General features: G+C 36.4%; 1 protein-coding gene across 1 annotated transcript in view; it reads right to left on the bottom strand.

Moving 5' to 3' along the window:
* Positions 1-23,154, bottom strand: part of SNTG2 (syntrophin gamma 2) — a 157,811-nt gene that overhangs the window by 106,425 nt on the left and 28,232 nt on the right. Inside the window, exons 5-6 of the mRNA XM_030491170.1 lie at positions 11,752-11,795; positions 11,595-11,636 (exon numbers count right to left, since the gene is read on the bottom strand). Coding sequence (XP_030347030.1) covers positions 11,595-11,636; positions 11,752-11,795 — 86 coding nt within the window. The remainder of the gene's footprint in view (positions 1-11,594; positions 11,637-11,751; positions 11,796-23,154) is intronic.

Here is a 23,154-nt window from a genome sequence, read left to right as displayed (position 1 = left end):
CAACAGCAAAAACCTTTTGAATTCCTGATCCAGTTAATAGTTTTGATGCAATGTGCTAGCTTACTTGCCACTCCCTGCTCTGTGTTTTGTCTGCTATCTACAACAAGGAACAAGAGCAGGTGCAATTATCCAGCCTCAATTCAGTGGCTAAACAAATGTGCCTGAAATATTAGTGACAGTTGTTAAGAGTGTGACTGTTAAGATTAGCGACTGCTAAGACATTCACTTCTTTAGATAACACTCCCATTAAGTCAATGACTGTTTCAAGAGAAACAATACGTGCAGCTCATACAGTGATCTCAAAGGAGTTAATTTCCATTGTGATCAGAAATACAATTTTAGTAATGAGTTAATTTTATGTGGGTGTAAGTCTTATATATAACTTACATTTCCCTTTTCAATTCAGGTAATTAGCAAAAGTGCAAAAAACCGGTTTCCCTTCTGTAAATAGTGTAAGTCTAATCTTTTACAAACACAATCAATTCAATATCACAAGGGTATACACTAACTCTTTTTTAGCTTGCAGCTTGGTCCTCTTATTAACATTAAGCTAGAGTATACAGCCGCACATACCTCTTTATAGCCTGATGAAATACTGAGAGTCACCCAATATAAGGTAGTGAATTAGTAAAAAGCACAAAACATTGTTTAGAGAGGAAAAGGAAAGTGGGGAGGGAGAAATGAGAAGAAAAGGATACTGCTTCAGAGAAGCTAGCACAACCAGAATGGAAATCCAGCAGAGTGATCAAAAATTAAAACATAGACTAGTTTGTGCACAGGATGTAAGGATCAAATGAAGCAACAGCGGACAGGTCTTCCTAGTGATCCTCAGGAATAAAACAAGGGACACCCTACATCACGTTTCCTTAATCTATCAAGTCCTGTTTCAAAATCAGGTAATTTCTCTTCCTAACAGCCCTTTCAAAGACCCTCCAGACTTCTCCACAGATAGTTTACACCCTTTTGTTCTTATTGAAACATTCTCCTTTAGCTGAAGTATTTGGTCTCCCTCCACAGGTGCTCAGTTTTATAAAGGTGGGAGAAGATGGAAGAGAGAACCCTGTTGTTTATGACTAAAAAGGCTAGCATAATTTGTTAGAAATCCTTTGTAGGTCTTTCAACATTTATAAATGAAATAAATATTAAGTAAAAAGGGTTAAGAGACAGAATTTTTATTTATTTTTTTTTTAATCTTAACTCCTTTTATCTTAACTCCTTTTATACTCCTAGGAAGTACTGATTAGAAGTGCAGCTCTTCAGCTGCACTCTTTGTTGTGCTTTACCTAAGAAATGCTATATTTTGTATCCGTAGCTTAATAAAGACTTCAATTTTTCCTGTAACTCCTTTGTGCAAGGTAGCTGAATTCTTCCATCAGTTTTAATTATAGTAATTCTGCTTTTGTGCTCCAAGATTATGCACATCATAAATGCTGATAATGCCAGAGTACTTGCTGCTTCTCTGACCCAGGGAATTAAGTGATTGTGAAATAGGTGGGGGTAAAATAGTAGTACTGAAATCTGAACTACTTAATTGTAGATGCTTTCTTAACATGTTTAAAGCTTGAAAGAAGTAGATTTCCACAAGTACATTATGGATTGTGTAATATTTTAGGTATACATTTGACATGGGTACCATAATATGTTACTGCATGTTTTTAAACCTTTCTCTGAAATTTTGCTATCCTTTACAGAAGCACAGTAAAGATGCAACAGGGTGCAAATTTAAATGGCAAAAATGTATTTTAGAGCATGCAAGTTTTACCATTTACATGTAAAAGACACTGGAGACAAAAAGTATACTATAACTTGCTTCTTAATGAGGAATGCTGCCAGAGGCATTCCTTGATGAAATAATCACATTTCTTACAGCACCTGGAAACAGTGAAGTTGAACTGTACATCCCACAAAATTTTAAAGTTATACTATAATTTGCAGATTTTACATAGCTTTACTTTTAGGCAGTGCTGGGGTACAGAATACTTATGGCAAATAAGCACCTGGAAAAATTAAATTAAACCCTTATATTTTTCATCTAAGCAAGATGAAAAACACTTTTTAATTATCTGTCTCACTGTCATAATAAGGCTGCTGTTCTACTATGACCAAAGGTCTAAGAAAATAGCTCAGAAAAATTCTATAGGGTAGCTGAAAGAATAGGAAAACTGTGAACAGCAGAACTTCCCTCTGCACGCTAATATCACAAATTAGCATTCTTGCTATTAATGGGCTTTTTTTCTTTCTGCTACTGCCCACTTACATAGCAGCAGCAAATTTTCTAAAACACGTGCTAAGTCTTAACTAGTGAAAACAACTATGTTAAAACCATTAATAAATGATCCTCAGTAAGATAGTTCATTCACTTCTTTTAGTTTCTGCTTCAGCTCTTTGATGCATGCAGCTGTTCTGCAGCTACCTAGTCACTGTGATAGGTACTTGCTGTCCACATAATAGATGACTAAAGCATTCTTTTAGGACTGAGGCAACAACAAAGGAACTCCATGAGAACCACAAGATGAAGTTAACAAAGTAAAATCTTCAGAAGCTTGATATCTTAAATTTTTGGTATCTCTAGTCCTAAAAATATATTAAAATACTTTAACTAAACAGAAACTTGGTGAATATTTCATGGTTAAAGTTTCTTCATGAAAAGTTATTTATAGAAATGTTGCAGTTTCTCATACAGCTGTGTCTCGAACTGCATTGTGTTTCAGTAACTTACAAATGTTTTCAAACCCACATGCCTGCTTTGTCTGATCCCAAAGGTAAATATCCCAGTAACTGGGAAAGCAAGCAGTCAGAGAGCATTTCAGCAAGCTCCCTGTCAATAATATTGATGGATTTTACCCATGTTTTTTCTGTTAATATGTCTGTGTGTAACTGGGGATAGCCTCTTAGCCTGGAGCACATCAAAACCTTATGCCAGTCAAAATACAACCCCCTTACTCCATGCCCCAAATTGCCCGCTTAAAGAAATAAAGTTAACAGCAACATATTGGGAAGACAACAAACTTAATCATAAACTGAATAAATCAGATTTCACACACAGCAACTACTTATAGAGAAGTTGAAATGTAAAAACCTCTATATTTCCAATATCCAATGACAGTGTCAGTCAGTGTTCAAAATCAGCTAGAGTAAAAAAGTACAATATGCCAAAGGTTTTGGCTTTGTTCTTGTCAAACACTTATTCTTTTAAGAAACAAATGTAAAACTATCAAAGAAGAATATTCAGAAAATGTTCAAAATATCTTCCAAAGATTAAAAGCATTTCATGTAAAAATACTTTGGAAAAAATAAAGGCGACTGAGTGGGTACCTGTAAGGATGGATCCCCTAAGTTATTTTACAGCATAGCCCTGCCACGTTGTTCTAGAGAAATCTCCATCATATTCCCCTTCCTCTCTCCTGAGCTGTCATGAACAGAGAGAAGGGAAGTGGCAATGTTAAGGTTGTGAAAGTATGTATCTTGTTTTTCTTTTTTCTACAAGTTTTAATTAATGAAGCTCTCTAAAATCATATATATGAGAAGGAAAAACATTTTAACTCTAGGTGGGTCAACTGCATGTTTTAAGTTTTTACTTAAAAAAAAAAAAAATATAGATACTTGAGTGAAATGAGGAAAAACACCAGCAAAAGCCCTTTCAAAAAGTCACTTGAACAGATTTCCTGTGCTTTCCTACTGCTATTCCTTTTCTTTCCTCTCTGACATTTTCCTGAGACTTGTTTGTAATCTCTCTGCAAGCACAATGCTTGTTTTGTTTGATTATTTTATTTAATTTCTTTTGGGATCCGATGACAAAACATAAACCCCCACAAAAATGAACACACTTTTCTCTACATGTTCAATATAATTTTTACAGAGATTGATTTCTTATTTCCACTCTACTGCATCTGAATTACTTGAACACATTGCAATTCCTGGAAATAGAGTTGAGGTGATTTAAGACAGTGGTAAATTTCTATGCAATTCCACACACTTTTTTTTTGACTTGCATTCATATAGTAAGATGCAATTTCAGCTAAACTTTGCAGTAATGGATATAGACTATTTCAGAAAGTGAGTACAATTTTATTGTCTCTTTTTTCTTTTTGGTAACTGTTAATTTTTAAAATTCTCTTTAAGTAGCATTCACCTGTTCTTACAGTGTGCTTAAAAAAAAAAAAAAAAAGAACTAGAGGAACAGAGATTGCTTTTGTTAGGGTGTGTGAGTGAGGCAGCAAGAGATGGGGAATACAACTCTCAACAGAAATAATTTACTAAAATTAAGAAATCTATAAGCAAATTTTGGAAAGTACCAATAAAATGGGAAAGCCACAAAGCTCTCAAAGAGTTCAATGACATTCGAAGGAATCAGACAATTGTCATGTGATATGAGAAAATCTCAGTTACTGGTTCTTCTGGATCTGGTAGACTTACCATTCCAATATTAGCAGAATATTTTTTCTATGTTACAGAACAACAGAACTGCAGTACAGAGGACTAACTATTCAGGTGAATATGCAGAGCACTGCCCGAACTACTGTGAATATTAATCTTAGCAGCATTATGATAGATCTCCAAGAAATGAAACATACACAGTCTTTGTAGAAAAATACTTGCATTTTCCTTCATTTAACTGGTCAAACTCTCATTTTACACTTGTAGTATTTCAACTACACTGTTCTTTTTGACTGCAAAACATTTTCTCTGTTGGGTGAAAGAGCACCTGCAAGATGAAAAGCTTCCTCTAGGGAAAACTACAAAAGGTCAAGGAATAACCTGAAGTTAAGTGTCAGTCTTGGGTCAGAAAAGTGTGTATGTCTGTAAGGATATCTATACATACTAATGTGGCAACTACCAGGGCAATCTAGCAAAACAATAAGCATTCCTCTTGAACTATGATGTGTACTGCTGATTATTTTTGGCAGGAATCGTAAGGTATTAAACCCTCTATGGATAATAAATGAAAACTTTATTTTTACTTTTCCCAAGTGTCAGAAGATTGTTGCCGCAAGTATGACTGAATCACATATTCAAGTATTAACATGTAGTTAAACCTAGAGAACATAACACTGCAGTTTTCGCATGGTAAATATGTATCTTAATTTGTTATAAGTTTAATGATTTTAGAAACAGCATAAATCAACAAAATCTACTCATTAATATGACTTTGAGATATTATTACTCAGTAAAATTAGTAAATCACAAGCATATATTTTTGCTACTTCAGAATCATCTATCGATTTGAAAAGTTATAATTCTTTTTAAGATTTTATTGATTTTACTAATTTATAACTACAATTCTGTGGGGTTTATTATCTTAAAATTGCATATATTTGTTGAGAAGTTAAGCATTATGTACCTTTTTAGGTATGCATTTTCCATTTTTTTTTCTATTTAATCCTTTCAGGTTGCTTAGCCTAGAGAAGAGAATGCTCTGGGGAGACCTTAGAGCAGCCTTCCAGTACCTAAAGGGAGCCTATAAGAAAGCTGAAGAGGGACTTTTTACAGGGCATGCAGGGATAATACAAGGGGGAGCGGCTTTAAACTGACAGAGGGTAGATTTAGATTAGATATTAGGAAGAAATTCTTCACTATTAGGATGGTGAGGAACTGGAACAGGTTGCCCAGAGAAGTCATGGATGCCCCATCCCTGGAAGTGTTTAAGGCTGGTTTGGACAGGGCTTTGAGCAAGCTGGTCTAGTGGCCAGTTACAGGGGTTTTGGAACTGTATGATTATTAAGCTCCCTTCCAATCCAAGCTATTCTACGATTCCATGATGCTTATCAATCTGAAAAATTATGTTGAATCAGCAAATTATCACCTTGTGTTTCATTTCCTTTCACAGTTCATTTTGAATATGTTGAAAACCAAAGTCCCAACCAAGTGGATACCAGGTGGTATCTCTTCACTGTTAAGTTCAGCCAAACAAATTTTCCCCTCTGCTTCCCCCTCTCTCTCCCCTCAAGAGATCTGATTGTTCCTTTTGTGTCATAGAGGGTGATAATCTGATTAGCCACCAGGGAAACAAAATTAATTTTCCTCTCAGATGAGCAATAAAAACCCAATATTAATCTCCGAATTAACATTTTTTGTATTCACAGGCTCTCCACACCAATACACTATTTCTAAAAATACATTTATTTTTCAAGGAGAAGAAATTATTTTCAATTTTCCACACTTTATTCTATTACTTACTGTAAAAGCAGGATTTTCCGCAGTCCTGATTTACAGTTATTTATGCTTCTATCCATACTGTTAGCCAGAACTAAGGTCTGATAGTAGCAGCTTGCAGAATTGTGGAGGAAAGCAAATTAATTAATTAATTAATTATAAGTGAAAACCAGGAAAGCCAGTTTGTTGTGAAATTATTGCTGACAGACCAGTTGGTTGTCTGGCTTGCAGAGAACTAATCACCTTTAACCTTGCTCATAGTTCAAGGGTCAGGAAAGAAAACTGCATATTTCGCACAACTGGGATCAGCTATCTACGTAAGCATCTCCAGAGTGCCAGTTGTGAAGATGGTAGGTAGCAGTCTGAAGAAATTTTTCCTACAATTCCCAGATCTTGTAGCCGCCTTAACCATGTATTTACCCCAGTGGGTTGCAAATCTGTGACTCAAACTGACAAATGATTACGTCTAATCTTTCATTTAGTAAAGAATCTTAACACCAAGGAATCCAGATATACCATTGTGAAACAAAATAAAATAAAAGACCCAATGAAAATTCTTGAAAACATTTGTTAGAGCAACAATTAAAAAAATTTAAATAATCAAACCACCAAAAGACAAAACAAGAAAAAAACAATAGCCCAACACCAAAAACCTAAGAATCACATACTTGCTTCTGCCCCTTAATAGCTTATCACTATGGCTGGGACTTGTGTAGTAATTCAGTACGTCTGCGTCTTCTACCAGCATCCCAGTCCATGGTGGGTTGACCCCAGGCAGCAGCTAAGCATCCACAGAGCAGGCTGCTCACTTCGCCCCCTCTCCCCCCCAGCAGAATAGGGGAGAGAATAGGAAGAACAAAAGCTACAGACCCTTCAAGATAAAGATGGTTTAATAAGTGAAGCAAAGACAAAGGTAAAAACAAAACGAATGATGCAAAGACAATCACTCATCATGTCCTATAATTAGACAGATTCTCAGCCAGCCTCCATGCAATGGCTGCTTTCCCCAGGAAAACCTCCTCACACTTCTTAATGCTGACCATAATGTTCTATGGTACAGAATACCTCTTTGGTCAGTTGGGGTCAGCTGTCTTGGCTGTGTCTCCTTCCAACTTCTTACCCATTCCCAGCCTATTCATTGAAAGTGGGAAGAATGAGAAAAAGGGAAAGCCTCGATGGTGTGCAAGCACTGTCCAGCAGCAATGAAAACACTGGTGTTTACTAACAAAGTCACAAACCAAAATACAGTATCATCCTGGCTGCTATGGTGAAAATTAACTCCATCCCAGACAGACCCAGTAAGTAGTCCCTTGGATCACATGGTACAATTCATAATCATGAGTTAGGTATTTACAAGAGTCTTCACTACCCAGAATACCAGCAGCAAGAAGTGCGTTCAAACTATATTGGAGGATGACATTTTAAAAGTTGAATCTTGAAGTAGATGACTGAATAATCATGGTGCCCGATGAAAATAAAGCAACCCAAAAGAATTATTCAATAACCTTTGATGGGCTCCCATTCATTAAATACTTAGTATAATGATAACAATATTAAGTGTAAAATGTAACCCAGTGTGAACTGAGGCTACACAGGCTTCACTGCTGCGCCTTTTGAACAGAATTGTTTGAATGCCTCTCACCTCACCTGACTGACAAACTTAGAAAAAAGGGCACTCTTTCATTGGTAGTATGACTTCCCTAAGTTTGATGAGTCTTCTATCCTTAACTTCCCACTTTCTGGACAAGTACCCTTAATCACTAAGCTACTATATTAGTAGTTCAACACATTGCAACGCTGCCTTCTTCAGTGGTTTTTCTAGATGCCCAAACTCAACGCGCATCACTATTGACATGATCCATCTACAAATAGGAAGTACTGATTCCTATAACCTGAAAGCCTATGGACATTAAATGAACCTGTCTTTCTGAAGCATTTCTTTTCAATTGCAAAACCACCATATTCAAATAAGGAGGTTTTTATTTTGGATGAGAAATCTCAACCACTATTTCATAAAAATGCTACGACATAATTTTGATAAAAATAAGAAATAAAACAACTTCCATGCTCTCAGGAACTTTGGCAGTAGCTCACCTCATCTCAAATCTCACAGAATCAGCCCCTCCTCTTACCCATTTATCTAACTCCACTCCGATTATAATATCAGGTTGCAGTACTAGAAAAGTCCCTTTGCAGACCTATCTCCTGGCCCATTCAGATCTCTCTTCCTTCTGGAGCTTCTTTCAGCCGTACTGCTTACAGTTGTTCCAGGAAGTTTTGTTTAATGCTTCTACTGGATTCTCATGTACAGGGCAAAGAGCATTGCTATGCATTTCTCTGTCATTCCTCACCACTGCAGCATACCTGTGTTACATCAACAGTTCAGGAGCACTTCTTGGAAACTTAAAAACAATCTTTAAGTGATATAACTTGGCTTTTTGTGGGGAGTAACTTTCAGGAAATTTAGAGTTTTGTATGTGCAATAACAATACAAGCATCAGAAGGGCAATTCACCAATACAGAACAGACCTGACTCTGTGCTTTACTGAGACTGTCTGTAATTATTCTAGAGGTTCAGCTTGATGTTATTAATCAACACCAAAAAATGGACCAAAAGATCATGCAGCTGCACTTTATCTTGACCTAGAGAGATAACTTCCAAGTAATAAAAGCAAGTTGCGTTCCTTTGCCCATGTAATTTCTGCCTTGCTGATAAGACTGTCAAAGCCCATGTCATTTATGGTTGCTACAGATGCTATTCTGAGACACAGTTGTCAATGAATAGACTGATAACTCCCAATAAACAGGCAACAGGGGGTAACAATTTTTATCTATACTGCCTTGCACTGCAGACAGAAAAAGCATTGCACATAGAGTGAATGTGAACTGGCTTTATCCCCATACAGTCAATCTGATAAATGAAATAAACCAGTTAAAAATTAACCACTATTAACTTTTTTTTTTTTTCCCAGGTCAGATCAAACATTGGGGTAAACTCTGTTTCACAACTGCATGAAATAACTGGAAGAGTCAAAGAGAAGAAAAAAAACCAAAACACAAGTATATTATTGACTGCTGCTTTTCTTTAAGTCAGTGAGAATGGGAAGCACTCACTAAATTCAAATGAAATTCAATAAAATTTTCATAATCATAAGGCTAGGTATGACTCCTTAGAAAAAGCCTTGAAGCTCATAAACCATACTTAAGCCATCCATTACCAAGTCAGCATGCGTCACTACAGCAGAGGTAGTGGCCTATCAAGGCTATGTGGTACAGAATTGTTGGAAGTGATGTATAGGAGAAGGATGGAAATCCAGCCAGCAATTTCTGGCTCTTGTCTGCTCTGACAGGTAATATAGAGTAACTATTGATACGTGGGGTTTTTTTTATTTCAGGTTTGGCTGCAAGCATCTAAGCACTGATAATGCAGTATTTAGAAGAAGAAAGTAGTTCCCTATTTTATTTTTTTTCCCAAAAGAAGTCCTGCCATCTTAATTCTATAAAGAAATGTAAAAAACATTTTAGTAATTTTCCTTTTATGCAAATAAAATTCACTGGAAGACCTCGGTGCATTTCTTGAACATTACCATGAAAATGAAAGCACTAGCAATAGTCAGCATATTGTGCTGGGACTGGTCACCGTAATTCCTTTCTTCACTCTCAAGATTCCTCTAAACTGAACGTCACCAGATTTAAAACCTATGCAGAAACTGCAACTGCATTCCACAGCATGCTGTGGCAAGGGGCCTTTTTGGTGTGTCACTGCAATCCACACACACACTGGTTTTCCCATGAAAACCAAGACACAGATGTGTGCCTTAATCTCCTCCCAGCCTGAAGCTGAGATCTTCGTTTTCTCTTCTTTCTCTTGTATGTGGCTATGGTCTTATTAGCTAAAAGATTTCTTTACTATAGCTATTTATTATCTATCTATAGCCTTATAAACTCTGGGAGTACCAGCTAGGGCTTTGGATGTGTCTTGCAATATGTGCACTCTGTCTTGAAGACAGGAAGTGCATCTTAGTCCTACGGATACCATCAAAAAGAGCCAGTGTTTAAGTGCATTTCTTGCTTCCTAATAAACTTAGAGAACGTCTAATAAATAGCATCTTAAAATCACTTAAAGAATGAGATGAAATTTAATGTAACAAACACCTCTGCTTTCTTGATTTCTCCCATTCTTGTGACAGCATTTGGAAACAGTTTAACATCGTATGCTATTGTTATTACTATGTATACTTCTGTAACACTTGATAGTTCTTAACATGAAACAGGAGCCCTGTGCAGTGCACCACAGCCCACAATAATAATGTGTATTTGTACATAAATATAAATAGAGCAAAAGTTAAATCGTTGCACCATTTCACTAAATAAAATAAAACGTGTTCCTTTATACATTTCCCAACAGGAATCTCCATGTTCTCACACAAGTGCACATTTAGAAATAGGTAACAAAACATTAATTAGATTTTCTATTTTTCAGTACATGAAGGGATAAGACTTGAAAAAGTTGAGTCTCCTTCAACTGTACTGAAGGCAATGGGAATCAAAGTTTTTAAATACCTGAGCAGGATCATGACACTCATCTCACATATTCTAATTTTGAAGTGCTGTCTTTACAGTAGGTTAAATCAGATTCTTTACTAAACTAATTCAATCCCTGTTCCTGCAATGCTCAGAAGGTGAGAATTTTATTACCATTTAAATTACCACCACAGCAGGTACCTCTTTTAGGAGCACCTGCAATCCCTGTGGATCAGATGCTATACCGAAGGCATAACCCATAAAGACTGTACCTATGCACAAACACATATCTATATAAACATATATGTATTACATATAAATATATATAAAAAGACTATTCAATTTATTTTCAACCCCTGAAAGACTGATTGTGATCATCCAAAGGACAGTAGCATCATAAAAAAGGTAATGCATGTTCTTCATATTTTCACCATTCATTCTTAAATAGGAAAGGCCTTTTAATTTTTAATTTGCTTTCTACTGAATTTTCATGGCAAGCAGCCCAGTATACAGGAAAACAAAAGATCATATGATAAAAGTGATAAAGCTTCCGTTCTGGCAAAAGCAGTTGCACTCCACTGAACAGAACAGAGATAACCAACCAGCATTTTGCATTTTTGCTTTATTTTATGCTTTGAAATACTTATTTTATCTAAGGGATGTAAAAACTATAATGATGAAGACTTAACTTTGGAAGAGTACATCTGTGTCAAATGCATATCTTACAGTCACAGTAAGAGTGCAGAAACTATAACAAATGCTAACAGCCGAAATCAAGCTTTTAATAATCACACATATGACAAACCTGACTATAGCACAGTAAAAAGAGCAAACCCATATGAAGCAAGGCTAGAAACAGAACAGTATGGACACAGGACACTGTACACTATTAAAAGAATCAAAGTGGAATGACTTACCACTTCTTCATGGGTAGCACTTTCTACATTTATACCATTAACCTAAAAACAGATACGATAGGGAGAAAATGATTTGCAATGTGGAAGTTAGTTAATGAAATAAACATAAAGGCAAGTATGAAACAAATGTCTGTGGAAAAAGTGAATGTTTACTGACCTGTATTATTGCATCTCCTATAAATAACATTCCTGTTTGGTCAGCTGTGGGATTACAGAAGAAGTACATTTTAATTGAAAGTAGTAGAGAAAAATATGCTATATTGTCTTCCAGCAATTGGTTTAGCATGCTGTTTGTAACCTTCATTTGCAAATGATTTGGTTGTGAAGATACCAACGGCATAGCAATCAGTATTCATCCTACACAGGTAATAGATTCTTAGCAATTTTAAACAAATTGAGAGTTACTTTCCAAGCACAAATAACTTATTTAATATGGAATACAAATGTCATTTCTCACTAATGAAGGATTTCACCAAATTATGTGGAAAGTGTGATTCACACTTTTCATTATTCTTTCACAAAAAGGAAATAACAATTTCTGAAACTACTTAGCAGTTCCTTTCCCCCTGAACAAATTTACAGGGACCGGTATAATTAAAGAGGTTGTGCGTAGAATTTAATGCAACTCTTCAACATGAAGTTAGAGTTAGCTTTGTTCCTGAGAATAACAAAATACATTATTCCAGTCTGTAATTACTATGCTTCCTGCCTTACAGACTTATTGGAAATAAAGTAATGAAGCTGCAAACAGTTCTGTGCAGATACAAGCAATGACATTTTTGAGGTGATTTTTATAATTTGTCAATTCTTCACTTTTCAGGGAATTTGAGGATGTTTATCTCTTAGAATGCATTTCTTAATTGAAAGTAAGCCTCTGACCCTGTTAAGACTGATATAATTAAATAAGGCATATTAGTCTTATATATGATCTTACACAGTCACAGCTTGAGGCTTTGAAGAATGAAATAAATGTTAACAGTATTGAGAGATGGAAATTGAGGTAAAAAATAAAGAAAAAACTTCATAGACTATTCTTACCATTTCTGCAATATAGCTGTAGCCACTACAAATGTACCTTTGGTACAAAATACCTTTTTCATATAAAATTTACCTTTCTAATAGATTTAGCACCACTCCTTTCGCAGATAAAAGACAACAGTTCATTAGTCATATTTTTACAAGTACTTAGGAAATATTTCACTATTTATTTTAAATACCACCCTAGAAGTTGCATTGAAGATCTTTACCCATTTCTTATGCTGCTTTGTATTGAAAAATATGCACACAATTTATAATGGCTGGTAAAGAAAAGAGACACCTATGTACAGAAATGCAACTGAATTAAAGCAGTTGAAAAGCATCACAAAGCAATGGGAAGTAGCCTATATTGGGTACATACACAGCTAGAGGTGCTGAACATTAGCTTGGGCATGTCAATACTAAACTTCTGTTCAAGATGTTAGTAATACATATACCATTAGTGAAAAACATAATAATTTTTAATTCAATGTTTATGCTAGGGCCATTGGGCTCTTTTAGGAAAGTGGAAGCATACTTTAACTGAGGATAGAATGAAAAGGGTGTGTTTGAAATTTCAGTTGTGGGAAAGTATAAAAGGATAAAGTCAAAGGGTGCATGCCTTGCTTACTGTGAGTGATTGGCTCAGAACTGAGTGGAGAAATTTTGAGTATGTCTGCTTACAAGTAATGCAACAGACCCTGCAACTTGAATCAATGCAGAGCCTGGAAATAAACTGAATGAGGTTTAACACATGGAGAGTGGGTTCTCAAACTGCTTCAGGAGGACACCCCTAATTTGCAAATCCTGGGCTGTTATTCTGTCTGTGTGTGGGTTGCAGTAGGACTCACACTCCAACTTCACTTACTCCAACAATCTGCAGCAAGGCAGATGTGTTTATTTATCCTTCAAGTATTTATAGATCAAGTACCAGACAGTTGATCCACAGATGCGATGAGGATGGCACACATGGACTGCAGGTAGCGTTATTTTCCTGAGGCCCTGTCTTATTAACTCTTCTGGGAGGCCAAAGCAGCTGTTGTCATTGGAAAGATCAGTTGGAAAGAACAATATTGCAAAAAGAAGCACCACAAAAGAAAAAGGGGTGGGGATGCAAGAGATGTGTTTGGAAAGAATTTCTGTAGGAGGTGAAAACAGAAAAATGTAGGGCTGGTGAGAAAGGAAAGCGTACTGAGCCAGAATGTGTTTGGGTGAAAGATGAGATTCTGATGGAAGAGAGAGTGTCATGAAGATTTGTATGCAGGTAGGTATCACCTTGCTCCTGAATGTTCAGCTATCCATGACCCACTGCATAATGACACAACTGCACAGCTGCCTAACCTTGTCTAAATCTGCTGAGAAAACTGCTTGGTTCTTACAGAAGTTATAATAAAATACATAGACTGGTACCCATGCAAAACAGGAAAGGAAAAATTCCAGACACAGGTAAAATTCTTGAGATGGGGCTAGTTAGCAGGTCAAGACTTGAAGAGGAAAAGCACTGACATGACAAGGTGTAAAATCTCAAGGAAGAAAACCAGGGAGCTGGAGGATGGTAACTCAGCAGCACTGAAGACAAATCTCTTCCAGGGGCAATAGAGGCTGAACCTTTCCCACCTGACTGTTGACTGTCAAGTCAGTAAGGACTCATTGGTCATTCCACAGGGATGATGAGTACTGCAATATCCCCAGCTACCTACTGTGTGTGTTAGCCAATAAATTTTATAGCTTAAAAGCACAAAGCAATTATTTCCTACTTGCAAAGTCTCTACACACAATCAGAGCTGTCCAGATAAGTTAATGAGAGAAGCAGCATTATATGGTCAGTGCCAAATGTTCTGTGAACTGAAACAAAACACAGAAAATGGGGACAATCATGGCATTTGCTCCAAAAGTACATTATACTGCAAACTAACCAAATAATGTAGACACCTCCATAGCTGCTGCCATCACAGCCAGTGACGGTACTCTGGCAAACTATGTTTGCATGCCTGTAATGAAACACTTTGGTTTTAGCCAACTGTCTAATTTAAAATCAATGATGATTTTAAAGAAAAATATTTTTCACAAAACAAATTTATAGAGGACATGTCACTATGATGCAGAAGTTACATTAAAGTTTATTATATTGCATATTAGAAATAAATTGATTGGAAAAACTCCTCCAAAAGAGACAAAGAGGCAGTCGTCTTGTTTCTCTAAGGCATATTTTAAATCTGAAGACATCTACTAATGTTTTCCTTAAGTCATATATTCTCTACATGACAAAAATATTAAGTAAAAGGTTCCACGCTATGTGGGACTTTTTTCTCCCACTGGTAACGTTCTCATATACAATGGTGTCTATGAAAGGCTGTTCCACAATTATCAGTCACTGTGTAAACTGAATCGGTACTAAAAACAAAACACTCAAGAAAGAGCTTTGGAATACTAAGAAGCATATAACCTTATTCATAGAAACAGTAAATATAACTTCTTTAGAATCCAGTATGCGTCTTGAAGCTTTACTTGAAATAGTATTTTAGTAACAGTGAATTGAACATGGCAAAAAAAAAGCTTGAAAAGAAAATAAGCACAAAGTAGTAATAAGCAGAAATGTACCAGGCTGTAAAAGAAAATGAAGTGCATGCTACACCAATTAGTGCTACATCACTTTTTCTCTGTATCTTAATTATCTTTAAAAAGGTTTAATATTGATTAAATGCTGCACATTCACAAATAATACCGAAGTAGGATGAAACCATCAGGGAAACCCGAAGGTGCTTATTTTGAAGAAATGAGTCTGTAAGTAATACGGCATCCTTATATTTTTCAAGATTAATCACAATACATATTTTCACTCAATTTTTGTTGAATTCCTGAAGCACACAAGAAACATACCAGGTACTATGTCCTCTGACACTATTAGTGATGCACAAAAACATGTTGCTTAAATTACACAATGAGCTGCACTGGCTTCAGGGACCTCTCAATTCATAAACTTCAGTTTAAACATATGCATTTCAGTGCATAAAAAAAAAAAATCTAAAAGGCTAGTTAAGAAACTAGATTGAATAAATAGAGAATGCAAGAGACTTCTCAAAGTCATCCAGACATATTTTTCCTTCTTCTCACATTAATTGGACATAACTACAGTCATGACTGTAAAGATAGACCTGCTCCAACTTGCTCTATGTATCTAAGGCAGTTTGATAGTTTTAATTTATGTTTTAAACACAACTATATGAACCCAAACATTGAAAAATACCTCCTACAGGGGAGAACTCCTCACACTCTTCCACTGCTATAGCATGGGGTCCCTCCCACAGCAGACAGGTCTCCATGGACTTCTCCAACATGAGTCCTGCCCATGGGCTGCAGTCCTTCATGAACTGCTCCAGTGTGGGCCCCTTCCACAGGGTGCAGACCTTCAGGAACAGGCTGCTCCAGCGTGGGTCCCCCACGGGGTCACAAGCCCCACAGCAAACCTGCTCCAGCGCGGGCTCCTCTCTCCATTGGGCCACAGGTCCTGCCAGGAGCCTGCTCCAGTGTGGAAGACTCACAGGATCACAGACTCCTCCAGGCACGCCCGTGCTCTGCCGTGGACCCCCATGGGCTGCAGGGGCATAGCCTGCCTCACCATGGTCTGCATCACACGCTGCAGGGGAATCTCTGCTCCGGTGCCTGGAGCAGCTCCTCCCCTCCTGCTTCACTGACTTTAGTGTCTGCAAGGCTGTTTCTTTCACATATTCTCACTCCTTTCTCTGGCTGCAATTGCTGTTGCACAGTAACTTATTCCCCTTCTTAAATTATACCAGATGCACTACCACTGTCACTTGATGGGCTTGGGCTTGGCCTTGGCCAGCAGTGGGTCTGTCTTGGAGCTGGCTGTCATTGGCTCTGTCGGATACGGGGGAAGCTTCTAGCACCTTCTCACAGAAGCCAAACCTGTAGCTTCCATGCTACCAATACCTTGCCACAGAAACACAATATAGGCAGGGAGCACAAGTTTGGAGAGATAATAATAGGCATTATGTGAATTAATGAGTAGGATATCCAGCGGTGCTACAGAAATTGCCACTGATCCTCCTGATTATGAATGCCATAATGGCAGAATGAATCTCCTGCTGAGCCAAAGAAGATCAGTGAATAAAAGCGCTACTCTGGGAATAGGTTATGGGACTGCTGAAAAGCTGAGGCCATCCTGCAGAAAAGTATTTTAGCTGGCACTTTGCACAGCTGCATAGAATACAGCATTGTATCTGCAAAGTTAACACAAGATAAATATGGGTTAGACTGGGAAGTCAGAACTGTTTTCTCTTCAGCTTGGACTACACAAAGAATAACATGAACTATAATAGTGCACAGGCACCAGAAGAATCACCAAGGAAAGACTCTTTTATCCAAGCATCTGAGTGAGAACTGGACATCGTACTCCTTACAGTTTGGACATCGCAACACATGCCTGGAACTGATACCAAGAATTGTCTAGGACAATGTGCAAGCTAGCAACGTGTTCTATCCGCTGCACCAGATAGGATCCTGTAGACAACATAATGCTGTGTTTTTCTTGTAACACTGGAATGATTTGTTAAATTCATGGGCAGGGATCCTATCTGGAAAATCTGACGTGTGCAAGAGATGGGGATAAGACCAAACAGGTACATTGATCAAAAGGCAACTCCTTTTGCCACTGAGAAGTGCTAATAGGAGAGAATTTGGGAAACCATGATTTATAGCAAGATATTGGCACTCCTGTGTTCAAAAATGAATATTATTATTTTGTTCCATATTAAAAACATGCAGTTATTAGGATGGGAGAACTCGGGGAAGGGAGAATACAAAAAAATCTAAACCCTTTAAAGAAATAAACACAATTAACTAAATGTGATTTCTTGCTGCTCTGTGACACAGGAACGGTATTCATAGCAAAGACTAAGCATCATGAGAGGCAAAGAACCATAGATTGGGAGCAGACAGATTTTCTTAGAAGTTTTGAGTAAAAGTTGACAGGGAAATTAAGAAGAATCATCCCCCAAAATTACACGTGAATAGCAGAATCCCAGCTGGAAAAAAGGTAATCAACTCAGATTCCACTGAAAAAAACCTTGAAGTGATGGACATTTCTAACCATATATATACTTCTCATTTTTAGTGTCATATCTAGTATTGTGCTGAAATGAAACATGATTTTCCCTGTTCCATTACTGTTGTCTTTTTTTCTTCTCCTGCACTTTATCTATCTGTATCTGTTTATCTTTGTGATTTCCTCTCTCTCTTTCTCTCCATTAATTTTCAGTGTTAGTGTCCCTTAAGGGCAGTTCTCTCACCCCATTCTGAACTCTATTCTCAAATGATCAGCAAGTGTATAATTATATCTGGAATTATGACCATCTTATGGAGATTTTACAGTTAGTAGTAAAGGACACTGAAAACATGAGACATGAATTGCTATAACTTCAACCTTTTTTCAGATGAAATATTTTAATTCTAAAAGAGTTGGAAAATATTGAAAAGGAAAATTGTAGCTCAGATAGATTAGCTTGTAAATGGTGCAGCAGAGAGAGCCCACAGGAATGGCTAACATGATAAATTCATACCAGAGAAAAATACTTCCAGTTTTACATTCAGTTCTTCACTTGATTTTACCTGTATAGAAAAATTCTCAAAGTAAGGAAACAAAATTTGAACATCAATAGTGTTTAGTACTTTAAAGTTTTGCCTTTTTAAGAAAAATCATGACAACTAAGATGTGACTATAAGGAAAGCAAAGCCTTTTTTTCTTTTTAATGTATTGTCTGAAAATTTGAAAGTGACACATTATTACTGTCATTCATTACCTGGGATACTTGCCTAAGCATAGCTATAAGTCCCTTGAGTTTGAAAACAAAAGTAAAAATACTTATGCATCTTACGTGGACGAATTCAGAAATAGGTAGCAATAATTAAGCAGCAAAAGCAATAGTTATGACTATGAGCAAGTTGAATTTTATAAAAAAAAAAACCAACTTCTACTAGCCACGCATAGCTAACACTCCATTAAGAGTCAGTGAAAAGCTATTTAAAATTGCAAAAATACATTTTTTCTAGGAATACGGTCAGTAGCGTTAGAAGCTCTAGGTAACCTATGTGTATAATCAATCTAAACTTGAAAACATGATAATGACCATGAGGATGATAAGAGGGCTGAAGCACCTCCCGTATGAAGACAGGCTGAGAAAGTTGGGGCTGTTCAGCCTGGAGAAGAGAAGGCTGCGTGGAAACCTCATAGCAGCCTTCCAGTGTCTTAAGGGGGCCTACAAGCATGCCGGAGAGAGACTTTTCATCAGAGACTGTAGTGATAGGACAGGGGGCAATGGGTTCAAACTTAAACAGGGGAAGTTCAGGTTAGATATAAGGAAGAAGTTCTTTACCGTAAGGGTGGTGAGGCACTGGAACAGGTTGCCCAAAGAAATGGTAAATGTTCCATCCCTGGCAGTGTTCAAGGCCAGGTTGGGCAGAGCCTTGGGCGACATGGTCTGGGGTAAGGCGCCCTGCCCATGGCAGAAGGTTTGGAACTAGATGATCTTAAGGTCTTTTCCAACCCTAACCATCATGTATTTTCAGAATTATTACAATATTTTTCAGATAAAAATAGTCACATGCATTTCAAAATTAATTCATTACTAGGTGAATGAATTGACAAAGGAATGCAGCACAATGTAAAGGAAGATGAATCTGATCACACAATTTGCAGTATTCTAAGGCATAAGGTTAGCTCTAAGACATATGATTAATATCACATGTAAAAGGCTTTCTGAGCTGAATAACATCATATTAAGTTAGACAAGTTATGAATAAGTAACATTATCTGAGGAAATAAATTATAATCTGGCATCTTCGATCTTTTTTTCCTAAATTATGAAACTAAGTTTCCATTAAATTATGTTCTAGTATGCCAAAAAGTTTTAAATGTTGTAGAGATGATACCTGGAAAACAAACTTGGAGACTAAGGTTGGATGCCAAATGTAGCAGAAATACATGCTTTAAATGAATTACAAGAAAAAAAAGAGATGTAGTTCCTAAAATAGCCTTAAAAGTCTCTAGTTCAGAAACCAGTAAGGGAAAGATAAGAACAGTGGAAAGACCAAAAATAGAACTTTTCTGAAATTGCCAAAGGATGTTATTAAACTTCTCATATTATTCCATGTGACACTATCTTCAAGCAGAAGGGTTGTTACATTTCTCTTTCTATCAAATACTCTGTACTACTCTTGACTGCGTTAGCCCTAAAATCAGCTGGATAAGTTTTACTCTGATTTTAATTAGTATCTTTCACTGCAATGGGAATATCTGTTACAGTTAAATGATGTTTTCTGTCTAGCTGCTTGCTTCTTCAGTTTCTGTACCAGTTTCTGTGGTAAAAGCAAGCTCCAAATCCAAAGTCCAAAACACCATCCATCCTCAAAGGGACTTCAGGCAGTTCTCTCCTGAACATATTATCTGAATGAAAACATACTATACAGTTGTTTAATTTCTTCTCACGGAATAATTATCATTAACCTTTTTCTTCAACCTGGACTGTAGTGGCAACAAATTCAAATAGCAAATTTTAGTAATATTTCATTAGATTTCTGCAGTTCATAAGGGAACTACATTGTCAATCAGAGGGAGGGGAATGGAAGAAGGAACAGAAACTCTACACATCAATGGCATCCTATGACTACAGTTGATTCACTCAACTGCCACCTGAACAGATGACAACTCTAGAACAGATGACAACTGAAAAAAATATAATGTATTTTTCATACCTTTCTCTATTTAGTCTAGAATGTAAGAATGATAACCATAATATTAGAGGTCCACTGAAATTACAAATAATGTTTTTCAAATTTTATATCTACCTTTTTGTTTCATAAACTGCAAAATGCACCTTCTGAAGAAAATATTCATCGTAAAACCCTACAGAACAGACATTTTATATTTTGACATAGCTGTTGGGCAAAACTAATTATCTTTGACTGAAAGTTGATCATCTTCACATGCATGGAGAAGAATTTGACCATTAATATACTCTTTGAATGCAATTTTTAATACACTTAACAGAAAAGCATTTTTCAGTATCAGGAACCTAATGCATATATTTCTAGACAGAAACACATGCATACCTATGTATACATATATAAAGCCTCATTTTAGGAAAGTACTTAAGCAATTGCTTAATTCTAGAGCTGTTTCTGGTTTTTAGCCAAACCAAAGGAATGAAATCAAATTTCAAACTGACCTAAAATGGGAATGCTTTGATTTTCTCTGTAAAAATGAGTTCTGGATTCATCAAGCTCTTCAATCCTATTTAAAAAATTAACATAAATCCCACAATAAAACAAAACTGCTAAGCAAAACTTTAAAATTTCATCCCAAATTGTCTTCTGTCCAGTAATTATTTATGAAAAATTTATTTCATTGTAACAATGAAAATATTACCATCTTAAAAAACATTTACTATCTGATTTTAAGTATATGCCTGTTCAGTTAAATAAACACCTAAAAATTAACTCTTTGCATCCTTCTACCCAAAGAATTAATTTAGGTCAATAATTTAAGTGTCTTGCTTTAGCATTTAACCCTCAAAACAAATCCCAGTAGTATAAATCATCCTAGAACCTCACCTCAAGAGTTCATCTACCTACATACTTCTCACTAAATATACAATGAATGCTATTGGACCTCAAGTATGTTCTTAACTATTAGGTTGAATAAAAACTCATTGCTGAATCAGAGATCGAAATAACTTCCTTTTACTTGCTGATTGATATTTAACAGCTCATTAAGATGTCCTTTCTATTTACAAGTATTGCTTTTAATGGCCTGCCTAGTCTCGAGAAGGCAACAACAAAAAAAGAAATCCAATATGCTAAGAATGTTCTTCTATGACTTCTGAAAATAAATTCAGAACAGAAGGCATTGGTCCAAGAGAGAGAGCAGTGAGTAGATTCTATCTTCAGATACCATTGGCTTTCCAGTAATAAATAACACTGTCAAGAATAATTTTTAAAAATATATAAAATATGAATAATCCTAAAAGAATACTGAAGAAATTTGTAAATGATACTAGGAAACACATGTACAAATATTAAATACCATCCAGCTATAAATATCTATGTTGAAATAAGACCTTTCTTATGTTCAAAGATGGCCTTGTGTTCAGTCTTCACCTTCATTAACATAAGGCTTAATGCAAATTCGTGATCTATTCTGACTCCCTTTTAAAAGCAAATACCTCCATTTGGGCTTAACTCATCCTTAATCTTGACCTTGCTGGCTCAGTGGAATGAATCTCCAAGGCTGATGAAGCCAAGGCAGCTGTAGGGATGAAGAACATCAGCTATGAATTAGACCATGCTATGCAGGTTGATTGTAATCTCACATCATGTCCACCGACTTGTTCAGACGAGGCTCGGTTACCCTAGTTGTACCACCCTTGAGGATAACTGGAGTCAACACATTAAAAATATCTATAGCGGAAGTATCACATATGCTTCCATACTAAACAATCTTCGCTTGGCATCTAAGTGTAAATGAAACTGTTAAAAGCCTCATCAAACTGACACCATGTCCTCCAAACAGATGGTCCTGAATGCAGGCAGCGAGGATGTGATATTTGGACACAGCTGCATTTGCAGAGCACATTGTTTTAAGCCAAGAATGTTTCAGTGGCTGACTGTCCAAAGCTCATTCCAACCCTGCCAGGGTATACAGCATCCCCCACCAGAAAGGACTAAAGATAAAATAGAGGCTTGTTCAATACAGCAGAATGTGAGTTATAAGTACCTTTTACCACAAAGGGTGGGAAAAAGCTTTCAATTTAAGGTCTTATTGAATTTTAGCTCTTAAATTTTTTTTTTTGAAACTGGCAAAATGCAAACCATACCTATTCCACTCAGTTTTATTTAATTTTACTTCAGTATTTTCATCAAGTGAGCTGAACCCACTGTACTGTTTCATTGTTGCTGCTTGTCTGACTCCACATGTTATACGAGATGAGCAGAGCTCACAGCAGTAGCCAGATTACTGCAGCATGTCTCATGAAAATGGAAAGTTGCATCAAGGTGACACAACGTGACTGCTAACTTGATAATTCTGCAACACAGATCAGAAATGTGATTGCTTGATGTTTATACAATTAAAATTTCCAATTGTCCATCACTTGAATGTATGACAAGGTCAGATTTCAATGTCCATTTGTTTTTACAGCCCCCACCCTTTAAGTTCCACAAGTTCATAAAGACACTTTTGTAGTTAAAAATGGGAGTAACAGATCTGAGAAAGACGTAAACACATGAAAGCTCATTTACTCATATATTGTGTCTAAGGATTCTTTCTATTTAGTGGATCTGACAAAATTTCTTACAAATTCATTGTACGAGTAAACCTGACCTGATGCCTTTCAAAGTTTCGAATATTCAGTTACGCATCTCTGAGAATAGGACTCTACATCTATTTGACCATAAACCTTCTGCAGCTTTCACCACAAATAAATTCTTAATACTAATCCTAACACATACATAAAAATAACACACACCT

The sequence above is a fragment of the Strigops habroptila genome, chromosome 6, assembly GCF_004027225.2.
Source record: "Strigops habroptila isolate Jane chromosome 6, bStrHab1.2.pri, whole genome shotgun sequence".
Taxonomy (NCBI): domain Eukaryota; kingdom Metazoa; phylum Chordata; class Aves; order Psittaciformes; family Psittacidae; genus Strigops; species Strigops habroptila.
The sequence above is the reverse complement of the archived record's forward strand: the minus strand, read 5'-3'. Positions and strand labels throughout refer to the sequence as shown.